Source organism: Bubalus kerabau, chromosome 1, assembly GCF_029407905.1.
Source record: "Bubalus kerabau isolate K-KA32 ecotype Philippines breed swamp buffalo chromosome 1, PCC_UOA_SB_1v2, whole genome shotgun sequence".
Taxonomy (NCBI): domain Eukaryota; kingdom Metazoa; phylum Chordata; class Mammalia; order Artiodactyla; family Bovidae; genus Bubalus; species Bubalus kerabau.
Window position 1 is genome coordinate 8,661,777 of NC_073624.1, and position 14,103 is coordinate 8,675,879.

Below are 14,103 nucleotides of genomic sequence, written 5' to 3' on the forward strand. Positions count from 1 at the left end.
CTGGGCCATCCCAGGTTCATTCTGGGTCCCGGGTCCCCAGCTCCCAGGGCCATGTGTGCCTCTCCCAGGAGGCCTGTCTGCTCAGGCCTGGGTCTGTCTGAGCGCATGGCGGGGGACAGAGACCTGATGGGCCGTGCTACACGGGAAGCACGGGTCTAAACAGAGTACCTCCGAAGTAGGGAGCCTCCCTCAAGGGGCCTGACGAAGCAGACTGGACCAGAGTCCTGGCCCACCAAGAGGGCAGAGCCAAGACCTCTGGGGTGGTATTCTCGGCCTGGAGGCCAGGTGTCTGGGCTTTGTCCCCTGAGGATTCCCAGCTGTCTGTGGCCATGTTACTTTGTTCCAGGCTCACTAATTAGACATCATTAAACACCAGGCTCCCTCCTGCACTGCCAGCCGCTGGAGCCCAACTCTGCCAGCCAGGCCCCTTGCTCTCGCAGACTCCCCGGCCTCTGGGCCAGCTCTGTTCCCGACTCAGCTGTGCGCCACTGGGGCTCACTCCCTGTCCATCTGAGCCTTACGAGGTGCTCTTGACACTCATTCCCCAAACGAGGTGGATGAAGGGGTGATGGAAAGGAGACTTGGGCCTGGTCTCTGGAGACAGAAAACAGACTGTGCCTGTGTGAGCAAGGTCAACTAATTCAGCCGCAAAGCGGCATATGTGATCCACCAGGGAGTACGCAGAGCAATTCTTTTTAAGATCCTAGGCCAGCTTTTCACTGCCCCACGGCACGCTTCTGGGATGACTTTCCCTGCTCTAAGTTGGTGTTAATTAGTGAAAATTATCTAATGCAAGCTCATTTAACATTAGCTTAAAGCTAAACATAATTAGGAAGATAAATCAGCTGCTAAAAAAAAAATCCAGTGAAGATACACAGATGATTTTTAGGATCAGCTGCTGGTTTGGGTTACTGGCCTGGAGGTCTGAGCATCACACAATACGTGGGGAAGGCAGGACTCCAAGAAGTACCTTCAAGCTATTTCTTGATTGATCCATCAGGGCAAGATAACTGGAGTTGGCAGTCTGCCCGGGAGGCTCTGCAAGGTGGTCAAGCTAACCTGGTGGCCACGGCCAGGTAGTGAAGCTTCCTGGGAGGGCTTCCCCAGAGGCAAGTGGAGGGTGTGGGGAGCAGGGGAAGGCAGGCAGGAGGAACTGGGCGATGGGAACAGTGTGACTCTGTGCACTCCCAGCCCTCTGGTCTTGCATACCCTGCCCTCTGCCCACCCGCCCTTCCATACTGGCTGCTGCAGCTGGCAATTTCCAAGAGTTCTCTGTGCCCCTGGAGCTCAGTGAGACTCAGCCTCATCTCAGTTCCCATTAGGCTTCACTATTTACCCACTGCCGTGAGACAAGGGAAAGGCAGGTTCAACCCCTGGGTTAGGAAGATGCCCTGGAGGAGGAAATGGCAACCCACTCCAGTATCCTGCCTGGAAAATCCCATGGACAGAGGAGCCTGGGGAACTACAATCCAAGGTGTCGCAGAGTCGGACACAACTGAGTGACTAAGCATGTGTGACTTTATGCTCAGTGGCTCAGCTGTGTCCAACTCTTTGCAACCCCATGGATTGTAGTCCTGCAGGCTCTTCTGTCCGTGGGATTTTCCAGGCAAGAATACTGGAGTGGAGTGCCATTTCCTACTTCGTGTGTGACCTTATCATCTGTAAAATGGAAAGTTCCTGGATTGTCGTGAAGGTTAAATGAAATTACATATTTCAAAAGGGCTAGTGTGGTCTGGTATTCAAGAACTCAACAGTTTATGGCTTCCCAGGTGATTCAGTGCGTAAAGAATCTGCCTGCAATGCAGAAGAAGTAGAAGATGAGGGTTCAATCCCTGGGTTGGGGAGATCCCCTGGAGAATTCAATTCAGTTGCTCAGTTGTGTCCAACTCTGCAACCCCAGGCATGCCAGGCCTCCCTTGTCCATCACCAACTCCTGGAGTTTACCCAAACCCATGTCCATCGAGTTGGTGATGCCGTCCAACCATCTCATCCTCTGTCATCCCCTTCTCCTCCCACCCTCAATCTTTCCCAGCATCAGGGTCTTTTCAAATGAGTCAGCTCTTCACATCAGGTGGCCAAAGTATTGGAGTTTCAGCTTCAACATCAGTCCTTCCAATGAATACCCAGGACTGATCTCCTTTAGGATGGACTAGTTGGATTTCCTTGCAGTCCAAGGGACTCTCAAGAGTCTTCTCCAACACCACAGTTCAAAAGCACCAATTCTTCGGCGCTCAGCTTTCTTTACAGTCCAACTCTCATATCCATACATGACTACTGGAAAAACCATAGCCTTGACTAGACGGACCTTTGTTGGCAAAGTAATGTCTCTGCTTTTGAATATGCTGTCTAGGTTGGTCATAACTTTACTTCCAAGGAGTAAGAGCATGGCAAGTATTCTTGCCTGGAGAATCCCATGGCCAGAGGAGCCTGGTGGGCTACAGTCCATGGGGTCGCAAAGAGTCAGACACGACTGAGATGACTGAGCACGCACACACAACAGTTAAAGGCTGTCACTACCCTCCTCCCCCGTTCTGCATTCATTGCCTTTCTCAGGGCCCATGTTTTATGAGTCTGTGTATTTCTGTGTATTTCCGGAATGTGGCGCATGCCAGGTACTCAGTGAAACCTGGGGAGTGAATGAGCAAATGCAGGGAAGGGAACCCATACTCACAGTTGGTCCTCCAAGACCCACAGAGAGGTGGAGAGCCCTGGTCCCCGCACCACCCCCACCTTCCGCCAACTCACTGCTAGGACACAGAACAGAAAAGAGCTTTTATCTGGAGCCTCCCCCAGGCCCTACCAGGGCCGTGAAAGGCCCAACAGGGTGACCACTGGACAAGCTGGGTCAGGGTGAGTTAACAGATTATTGGAAACTTGGGCCAGAGAGACCACTAACTAGAAAAGCCACTGGCTCTTTTCTTGGGCTAAGATTCTGGGGTCATTAGCAAGTTCACAGACTCCACGAATTTCAGAAGAGGAAAAGGAAAACAGGGGCAGGCAGTGTACCAGCTACAGCTGAATGGTCATGGCCCCTGGGGAGGAGGGCGGCGGAGGGGCCAGGATCACTAGAGTGACTCAGCCTGGGGTGGGAGGTGGTCAGGACAGCACCAGAACAGTGGCAGGCGGTCAGCCAGGACCTGCCCCCGCTCGTGGTCGTCTGCCCTGCTCCTCTCTCCCCCAGACTGGAAGCCTGCCCCAGAACAGGCTCTGCCCTGTACACTCGGAGGAGAGGGTGGCGGATTTGACCACCAGCCAAGGCGAAGCAGTGAGATAGCATCCCGATGGGGTGGCGTGGGGGTGGGGTTGCTGGCTGGGACTCCCATCAAGGTCTCAGTTTGACTGTGAGGACCCAAGTCCAGGGAGGGGGGTCAGAAAGTGGCCAGTAAGAAGTCCCTGGAGACCAGGTCTAATCTCTGGTTGGGGAACTAAGATTTCACATGCCTCGAGATGACTGAGCCTGCTTGCCGAAACAAAGAGCTCGTACGCCTCAACTAAGACCTGAAAACAGCCAAAAATACATTAGAAAAAAAAAAAAGGTCCCTGGGAGGGAATTGTCTGGTGATCCAGTGGTTAGAACTCAGCACTCTCACTGTTAAAAGGCATGGGTTTGATCCCTGGTTGAGGAGCAAAGATCCCACAATCGACGCGGTTTGGCCAAAGTAAATAAACAGGTCCCTGGGCGCTGCCCACACCAGCTTCCTGGCGATGTGACCTGCCCCAGTGCCACAGGCAGCAAGAATCTTCCTCTCTCCTACTCCCACCGAAGTAGTCCCATTCTTGTTTGTTTCCAGAACCAGTTGGTGAGCTTCCCAGAGCCTGGGTGGCAACAAACATGCTTAGCATCTGGGATTTCAGTGGGAAGAGGTGGCCATGGGGACAATCCCCAGAAGCAACTGCATGTGTAGAAGGACACAAGCCTTGAGCTCAGACCTGGGTGAATCCCAGCTAGGCTCTTAGCAGCTCTACGGCCTCCCGCTTTCCCTGAGCCTCTGGGAAAAGCTCCTTTCCCGTGCCAGGTGCTGAGGACTCGATTAATTAAAGGAAATAACACGCAGAGTACCTTTCAACAATGTTAGCCCCTCTTAACATAAACCCCTTTTATCTGCATCTCTCACTCTTCTTTTTCAAAATGCTGTCTTGCATTAGATCCTCAGAGCAATCATATGAAAGTAAGCGAGAATTATTCCCATTTTACAGATGCAGAGGTAGAGGCCGAGCCAATGTCAAATGATTTGCCCAAGGTCAACTGGTGGCAGAGGAAAGAGACAACCAGGGCAAGAACAAGGTTGCCAACCGTGTACCCCTTCCCCTGGTGTTGCCCTGGCTTCCTGAGACCAGTGTCCAGCAAAACTGGCTATGCCACCAGAAGCCCAAGAAGTCATGAAGAAGGCACACTCCTATCAAGGCCCCATCTTCTACTTGTGATCCCCCTGGGAGACACCCATCTTCAGTTTCAGGGACCTAAAGTGTCCGATTTCAGAGGAACCAAGCCTCTCCAAAGACAGAAACACAGCCCGTCCCGCGCCTCACCCACCCCACCGCCGTGTCCCCATGCCACCTGTGCAGGCTCTAGTTCTTGAGAAGTCTTTACGGACTGATCTCAGGCTTCCTGAACTGGCTCTTCCAGGTGATTCTGGGAGGGGAATGCCCTCGGGGATCCCCGGTTCAGGGCACCCATGGCGGATCCTACAGAAGAACCCTGGCTGAGAACTTGGCTGCCACAGCCCTGCAGGAGAGCTACTCTGATAAACAGCCATCAAATCAAGGGCAGCAGAGAAGTGTGGGGCTAGGGGGAGGGGAGGGCCGTTGGAGCTGCTCCTCTGATGAGAGGAGGAAACAGGAAGCACACCTGCACAGGGCCTCCAACCTGAAGACGAGAAGCAACCCTTGCCTGCCCGAACTCTGATCTCCTGGACTGATCTCCCGGCTGGCAGCCCCGAGTCCTGGGACGGAGCCCAGCCACACTTCCCTCCCAACTCTGAGAGGGGACTTGTACCAAACTTTCTCGGTATCCTCAGCTTTCACACTGTTTCTTCCCTGTTTTTCAAAACCATCTGAAATCTAGGTAATATCCTCCAACTGTGCAGGTCAGAAGTCCCAGGGAGGCAAGTGATTCAACCCAAAGTTAGTAAGTAGACAGATCAGGGCAGAAACCAAGACCATTCAGCTTCAGAGCCCATTCTTTGTCCTTGACGTGAAGCTGGGTCTCTGTTGCCTCCAGGATCAGTGATGGAGCATAAAGGAGAGAGACTCAAAACTCAGCAGCCACAGTGCCCAGGGCTTGGCAGAGATGCCGGACAGGCCCAGACAAGATCCTGGAAGGGCTGTGAGGTGCTCGGTCTCTGGAACTGCAGCTGTGTCATTACCAGCCTCGAGGGGGCAAAGACTCTGCAACTGCTCTGAGCCTCGGAAATAATGCCCACATGGAATGGTCCGCGGCAGGAAGAAGGGTTAGGCAGGCATATGGTGCATATTGGACCGCAGGTCACAGGCTGCTCTGAGAGGCCTTCTCTTGTTCTGCACAGCACAGGCTTTATTTTATTAACATTTATTTCTTTGGCTGTGCTGGGTCTTAAATTACAGACTTGCGAACTCTTAGTTGCCGCATGTGGGAACCAGTTCCCTGACCAGGGATGGAATCCGGGTCCCCTGCCTTGGGGGCTCAGAGTCTTAGTCACTGGACCACTGGGGAAGTCCTCCCGAATCAGGCTTTTAAAAGGCAGCTCAGGAGCTCTAGCTAAAACCTCTGCCATGGAAGGGAAGGAGAACAGGGTAAGGTATTAGGGAGAATTGGGACCAGCTCTCAAATAAGGCAGCAATGTGGCTAACGAATGTATTATCAGACCCAAATTTCACAAACCAGCAATATTTAAGTCCATATACATGTAAACTGCGTTTTTGTTTCCTCTCTCTTTCTTTTCTCTGTTCATTGTTTATATCCCAGTGCCTAGCACGGTGCCTGGTCCAAAGAAGATGCCGTGTACTATTTGCTGGATGTACCTGAATGAGGAAGAGCTGATAGAGGCTAATAGGGGAAGACAGTGGCAAAGGCGGCCACCCGCCAAGCTGAGCCTCCTGGTGAAGTGAGCCACACCCCCTGGGCACGTGTGCCCAGCAGCTCTCGCCTATCGGCTACCCAGAACTCTAAACAAGCCTGCTCACCTGGCCAACCGCACCTTCTGCTCTGGGGCCCTTCCGCAAAGGCCTCTGCGTCCCCCCCAGTTCAGAGCACTCTTCCCTCCGCTGCCAGGTGGCTTGTTATGAGGAGGATTAACGGAGACCCTTAGCAACGCGCAGTTCAACTGGACCCTCTCCAGACTTCCCTAGAGGGATGGAGAGGGGCTGGGGGCCAGTGGGAGATAGTCTCCAATCAGTTAAACAAACCACTGGTCACCTGTGCCGCTGGGGCTCCACAAAGACAATGGAGGGGGTGTAGAAAGGAAGTCCTGGCTCTTCCAAAGCTTCTGGTCTCCGAGGATCAGACGGGCTCTCCTCAAGCGAGCCCTGTGCCAGGCACACAGGTGGCACAAACAAGGAGCCATGTCTGAGAACAAAAAGTCACTTTTGGATTGAAAACTTGATTGAGTGCCAAGGAAGTGGCAGCCTCTGAGCCAGGCCCTGAAGGGAGGGGACAAGCCACTGACAGGCAGAGATGGGGGTACAGCCAGCCCTGCTCCCCACACCCCTCTGCCTCCCACCAACCAGGTGGGCCTACCCCTCCCGGCTGCCACCAGAACAGAGAGGAGAGGCTTTGGTTCATCAAAGCTGCCTGGCCCTGCATCCCGCCCTCTCTGGGGTTGGGTTTATGTTTATGTGGGGTCACTGGGAGTTCTGATCGCTGGACCTGGGGGAGCTGTCATCCCCTCTTCTGTCATCACATCTTTCTGGACCTCAGAGGCTGCCCCTGGGAAAAGAAGACAGTACTGACATGGTTACTGAGGTTCAGAGGAAATGCTGCGGGAGGGGCTTGTGGTGAGCAACCAGGAGTCAGGTAGCTGGTACCTTGGAGTGTGGGGCCCAGGAATGCAGGGGCCAAGGGTCAGTCTTCGAGGTGGTTAAGCTTTCCTCTGTTCCCGAGGCACAGGCAGGACTCTCTAAACCCGCCCAGTAGTCTCAAAAATGGGTGCCGTTGGTCGGAAGGGAGCCGGGGTGCCAAGAAGGGTGGATGCGCCGCATGGTCTCACCCTGTCTGCTGCGCTCAGACTCGCCCGCAGACAGGCGGCAGCATCAGAGGCCCTCCCCTCACACGGCTCGTGGGCTGGGTTAGGGACCCCGCCACGCCTTCTGTCAAGCACTCATCAGTCTGTATTAAAACGATGGTTTAGTAGACTGTTAGGCCATTTAAGAGCAGAGGTGTGTTTTATATGTCTGTTTTCTACTAAAGTGCTTAGCACACCTTGAAATATTTGTCCAACGTCCCAACTTGCTATCCTTCCTAACTGCAGTTGTTTGGTCCTCTCAGCTCTGCCCTCGTGAATAAGAATCAACCATTTCCCTGTCTTCACATGGTCTCGCTTTAAGTTCAGGCCCCCCTCCCCACTCCCTGGGTTACAGTGGTCATAAGCAGCCCAAGTGGCAGCAACCTCCTTGGTCCTCTCTGCCAGCGGGAAACAGGCCATGAGCTCACTTCTGGGTCCCAGAAGACACCCTTTCCACCTGTACTTTATTAAAAAAATTTTTTTCTTTAATTAATTTGACTGCACCAGGTCTTAGTCGCTGCATGTGGGATCTCTAGTTGTAACATGTAGGATCTAGTTCCCTGACCAGGGATGGAACCCGGGCCCCCTGCACTGGGAGAGCGCAGTTTTAGCCACGGGACCACCAGGGAAGTCCCGGCCTGTACTTCAAGCAAAGTACATCATTCAATGACCCTAAAAATAGCAAATCATGTAATGGGTATTAAAACAGCAGGAAAAACCCCCACGCCACAAGGAAACAAGGCTGAATGTCTGAACATCGGTGCAGTCAGGATGGCGTTCTGCCATTTGCAGAGGCCCAGTGAGCAGATAACTTGAGACTGACCAACTCAAAGGCTTCCTCGCATTCCACATGGTCCCCCTCCACCCCGGCTGGGCTCTTTCCCCACTGGCCACCACTTTCTGCCCCTCCTCCCCACGCCCAGTCGTATTTTCAAAGTGTCCTTTAATCAGGCTCCTTTCTCCACATCCCTGAGGCTAGGAGTAGGCTTAAAACTCTTGCTGGTCTGTGCCTGTGGGCAAGTCATAGCCACTCCCCTTGAGCCTCCGTTTCCTGTTCGTCCCTGAGGAATAAAAATGACAGCCCCTCATGAAGTTATTGAGGATTAAATGAAATAAAATCCTCTGGTGCCCAGTTGGACGTGTGGATTATGTCCTTCTGCCGCTCCCCAACCATATCTGCAACCGTCCCCTGCACCTCTGCACATACATCATCTTGGTCCATCCCACCTGCCCTCACAGCAGCCAGACTCTCCCTGGAGACAAGGAAATTCCCTCCCTCAGGGTGAAAAGGATGGGGAAGGCTCTAGAGTAATAGTCATGGAGGGTGCCCCGTGCCAGTTGGCTGAGGGTACATGGGGTTGGGGGGTGGGGACAGGCAAAGGTCAGAAGGTGTGGCCTTCAGAGTAGAAACTGGGGATCTGGGTGTTTCCATGACCAACCACATGACCTTTGGGCAAGCCCCTTTCCTTCTCTGTGCCTTAGTTTCCTTGTCTGTGAAAGAGGGTCAAATTTTGCCCTGCCTACTTCACAAAATCTTTCGGAAGAAGGTGCCGCACACAGGTGACTGGTCATGATTAAGAGTCAAGATCCAGAGAGTCTGAGGGTTTGGGACACAGACAGCTTCTTCCTGGGGTGGGGGGGGGCGGGGCGGGTCATCTGCTTTGGACCCAGTTTTAGGGCCCCTGCACCAGGCCCCCCACATACTCAGCTGTCACCACAATAGCTCTTCCCTCCTGTCATTCAAAGCTGCTTGCTGTTCTGAAGCACAAAGCTTTCTCTCCAGAGTCTCTTAAGGAGAAACAAGAGTTTCTTAAGTTTCCTCTTCCTCCATTCCGGTTTCCTCTCTCCCTTTTCAACCCTGCAATTTACCTCCTTTGGGAAGCCCTCCCAGATGGGGCATATCCAGCCTCAAAGTCTGTTTTCCTTACAGCATACCCTCCTCGGCAGCATTTAACTCTTGGAGGGCAAAGGTCACAGCTTATATCTTTCTATGGCTAGTGCCTGGAACTCAGGAAATAATAACTGGTTTAATATGTAAATACTGGATCAGTTCACAGTTGTTAAAGTTTCTGTTGTTAAATATTTAAAGAGTTCAGAACACTCCACTACCTAGAAGACTCCCAACATCCCACATGGGACTAGAGGTCCCAGTGGGCAGGGCTCTGTCTCTCCCTTCTTGTAACCTGTTGCCCAGGTGTGATCAGGCTAGTTCCATTCAAGATCCTTGGTTTAATCTGTTGCATCATCAAACAGTACTTTGGTTAAGAGGAAGCACTTCGGTGTTTGAGTTTTGGCTTGGCAAGCAACTTAACTGTTTTGAGTCCCAAAATAAGGAAAACACCCATCTCACTCAGTAGTTGTGAAAATCATTAGCACCGTGGCTGGCACACATTAAGCACTCACAAATCAAGGCTTATTAGTGTTACATCATAGGACTTGACCCCTGACCCCAGCTCCAGCCTGCTACACAGTATTGTCGCCCACCTCCTTTCTCCTCCTCTGTTCAAACTTGCCTTTCTCTTCTGCAGAAGGCAATAGACAAAGAACTCTCAGGCAGACAAGCTGGGATTCTTTAGAGAGGGAGGGTGGAAACACACACAGTGAAAACTTAACCCTTCCTTCTGGCAGCCAATCTAGCCAACCACCTGCATCATGCCTTCCAGAAGAGGAGCCCCACCACTGGTGTCTCAAGTTCAGCCTCCAGGGGTAACAGGACTCCAAGCACAGTCCTTGAGTTGAATTAGAATGGTGAACCCAAGCCACTTCTGTTGTATATTCTGAACTGGGTTCCAAAGGCTGCTGATGTCTCATAAGAAATCTCAATGTAGGGAAGTCAGACTTAGCAAATAAAAACACAGAATGCCCTCATTAAATCTGATTTTCAGATAAACAGTGAATGACTTTTTAACATCAGTATGTTTCACGCAATATTTGAATCATACTGTATAATGCTAAAAAATTTTTTCTTGTTATTCTGGAATTCAAATTTAATAGGACATCTCATATTTTATCTGGAAACTCTGCCCAACAAACTAATGGCCCCACCAGTATTCTAACCAGCAACTCTGCAAACATCCCCTCCCTTCAATGCCCAGGCAGAGTAAGTAGATGGGATTAAGTGGGAGCTTTTTCCCTGACCTGCTGAGTTTAGGGAGCTGCCCTGTCAAAGTGCCCAGCACAGCGTCAGGCACAGAGTAGGTGGTCAAGAAACATCCTTCATTTATTCCAGGCTGCTTGAGCCCTAGTGCTGGGCGCAGAGCCAGTGTGAATGCCAGGGGCCAGGCCAGCTTTGACTCTGGGTGGGGGTGCCTCCTAGGAGCAATGTGACTGGGGTGGGGGTGGGGAGGCCACACTACACTTCCTGCGATTGCCTGAGGATCAAATGAGAAAATGACCAGGGACAAGTTTTGTTAAATCCCTGGGAAGCACACAGGTTATTATCAAGACCTTTGGGTGGCCCATTTTAGCACAGGGCTCCACAGCTCCCACTCCTGCCTAGAGAGAGAAACCAGACAGGCCCATAGCCGCGCAGAGCAGAGGGAAGCCAGCGCCGCTGGACACTGTAAAAATGACAAGCAACTGTCCAACACCTTGTCATTCGCCAAACACATCCATGCTCTCCTCTGCAGCCCCACGGTGGACGGGAGGATTCTGCGCCCCTTTTCCTGAAGGTGGTCAGGGCTGCCAGCCCCAGGCCTTGCCTCGAAGGTTGGGGGTGGGGGCCTGGTCCTAGGGGCCGGTCCTGGGGGTCCCCATCAGTGTGCGTGGCCAGGGCAGGGGCAGGGGCCTACCTTCTGGGCCTGTTGGATCATCTGCCTGACCAGCTGCTTCAGATGGGGCGCCTTCTCGTCCTTGGGGGGGTGGGTGAAGAGGGTGACGCGGCTCACGCCGCGGTAGAAGCCCGCGTCGGTCCAGCCCAGGTCCAGTGGGGGCACCTCGGTGTCTGAGCGGTCTGGCCAGTAGGCCAGAGACTCACCCGGCTCGGCCGAGGCCTGAACCGGGGTCTTGGCCTTGGCCTTGCTCTTGCCCCGGGCGGCGGCGGCGACATCCTCGTAGGGGATCCAGGCGGCGCGGAGGGCCTGGCGCTCCTGGCTGGAGAGGAAGTCCCGCAGCCTCTCCTTCTTGACCCGCTCGCGGTAGGCCTGCTCGCCGCCGCCCAGCAGCGCCTCCAGCGCGGCCCGCCGCCGCTCGCAGTAGTAGAAGGCGGCCTGCGCCTCGGTCACCCGCTCGTTCACGTGCGTCTCGTCCAGGCAGCTCAGCTGGGACTCGGCCATGGCGCCCCGGCCCCAGCCCGGCCGCGGCCCCCGGTCCCACCGCCGCACCTGAAGCCGCCGAGGGGCGGGGCGCCTCACCTGGCCGCGAGGGCGGCCAATCCGGCGCGGGCCCGGGCGCGGGAGCGGCCGTCGGGCGGGGAGGGGCGGCCGCGCCCTCCGCCTCTGCAGGCGCGAGCAGCGGCGGGCGACCTCGGCGGGGCTCCGCTGGGGACGCGGTGAGGCCTAGGCCTGCGGGGGCCCAGCCCGGGGCGGGAGCTCCAGAGCCGGCAGGAACTTGGATCCGGGTCGTACTTAGACCCACGTGCGGCCTGTGGCCCGCTTCCGCCTCCTGGCCCTGACCCTGCGGTGAGGGACCTAACCCTTCCTGCCACCGAGCCGGCCAGGTGCACTTCCATTTTTCCGGCTGGTAGGACCAGGAGCACGTGGTCTGGCCAGGGCGTTTCTGGGGTGGCTGACCTGATCACTACTGCCCCGTTGTGGGGGGCGGGGCGGGAGGCCTATGCGAGGCCATACATAATGTGAAGGCCGAGGAGGGGCGGTTAATGTGCAAAAGCGAAATGCTAATAAAACCCCCAGCTCCCCCCACCCACGTGTCACAGTTCTGAGAGTAGAGGCCTCCAGGGGCTGAGTATTCATTGGAAGGACTGATGCTGAGGCTGAAACTCCATGCAATACTTTGGCCACCTGATGCGAAGAACCGACTCATTGGAAAAGACCCTGATGCTGGGAAAGATTGAAGGCGGGAGAAGGGGATGAAAGAGGATGAGATGGTTGGATGACATCACCGACACGATGGGCATGAGTTTGAGTAATGGTGATAGACAGGGAAGCCTGGCCGTGCAGCAGTCCGTGGGGTCGAAAAGAGTGGACACAACTGAGAGACTGACCTGAACTGAGGAGCTGTCAGTCCAACACCTTCACAAGGACAAAAATCTCTTTAAAAAAAAAAAGCCACCCAAGCACAGCGAGGATGTAAGCACCAGCAGTGGAACTTTCTCATTTTATTTTGAAGTGGTGTCTGAGCACGTGTGTGTGGGGGGCTGGAGGGGGGGCGCAAGATAGGCAGCCAGAGGCCTGATTACTATATTAGTGATTTAAAATGTGTTTGAGCTCAAGGAAGGGACACACGCATACATGCACACTCACATCACCACCACCGGCAGCAGCTCTGCTGTTTCCCACTGGATTAAGTATAATCTTCTTAGTCATTAACATATTATTTTGTTCATACACTGCTGTACAATTTGATTCTCCACGTTCAAAATATTTTCAGATCATAGCAACCAAAGGTTCATGGTTCTCTCATTTTATAGCAAAGCATCTTAGCGCTGGAAGCAGCTTTAGAAACTAATTCAACCCCCTCATTTGACAGATGAGGAAATTGAGGCCTGGAAACCTGTGGTTTGCCCAGATCTCCCTGAAAAGTAGAAGCAGCACGTGGGGAATATTATGTTCTCTGTGTCTCGGATATCTTTGCCCTACGTCACAGCCACCTTTGCCCTTTCTACTTCTCTAGTGAAATGACAGAAGGTTACTGGGGCCATGGTTTTAACCCTAGGGATTTTGAAAAGCTTGCTTAGTATTTCCGGGTCTTCCTTTTGATAGCCTGGAAAAATGAGGGTTATATTTGCAAATATATGCAAATTTTGTGGCTAGTCAGTTCTAGCATGCTGTATAAGGTCAAGAATGGTGAGCAGAGACATGTCCATCATTGCACCTGTGTCCTCTGCTACTCTTGGGAATTTGAAGGTCCCACTCCTAGGAATACTGAAATATAGACAAATTTCACCTTTAGGTGGGAGAGCATTTAGTTTGTTTTCTAATAACTTGAAGCTCTACAAGATGCCAAACTCTCTGCCCTGGGGACACAGAGGAGGTCAGAGCAGTGGGAGGAACAGAAAAACACACAGGAGGATAACACAGGTGTGATGAAAGTGCTTTTAATAAACTGAGTCGGCAGTGCACTGGGAGCAAACATTTACTCCGTGCTTACTATGTGCACACAGTGGGTGCTCAGTACAGATTTCTTTCAAAAGAATGAGATTAGGGTCAAAAGAAAGGGTGTGGGAAGCTGTGGGGACTTTTAGGGAACAAGAAATTAATCTGCCCAATGGGATGTAGGTAAGAAGGCTTTTACCCAGCAGGAAGGGGTTTTGAATGGAGCCTAAAAGGAAGAGAACAAGTCAAGGGGGAGAAAGGGAGTGAAGACATTCCAGGGAGAGGGAGTTGGTATTGGATGCAGTCAGAGCATCATGCTGGCATAAGGCGCATTTGGGTTTAGGCTAAGATACTTAACCCTCAGAGCCTTAAGTGTCCTCATCTGCAAAGTGGGATAACAATGCTGACTCCTGTGACCTCCCAGATTGTTTTAGGGACTAAATAAGATCAAATATTTGCTTTAATTAGCACTTGTGACTGACGAGTAGAAAGTAGTTTATAACAACACTTCTAAAACTTAATTGTGCTCAGTAGTCACCTGGGGGGATCTTGCTAAAATGCAGGTCTGATTCAGTTGGTCTGATATGAGATCTGGGAGTCTACATTTCTAGGAAGCTCCCAGGTAACGTTCATAATGGTGGTCCATAGACCGATTTGGCATAGCAAAGATTTCAGAAGCCAGTGAAGAAGAG

General features: G+C 52.9%; 1 protein-coding gene across 1 annotated transcript in view; it reads right to left on the reverse strand.

Annotated features, from left to right (window-relative positions):
• Window positions 1-11,473, reverse strand: part of FAM83F (family with sequence similarity 83 member F) — a 34,122-nt gene extending 22,649 nt beyond the window's left edge. The window contains exon 1 of the mRNA XM_055566038.1: window positions 10,991-11,473. Within this exon, the coding sequence (XP_055422013.1) occupies window positions 10,991-11,473 (483 nt within the window). The remainder of the gene's footprint in view (window positions 1-10,990) is intronic.
• Between the last annotated feature and the right edge of the window lie 2,630 nt (window positions 11,474-14,103).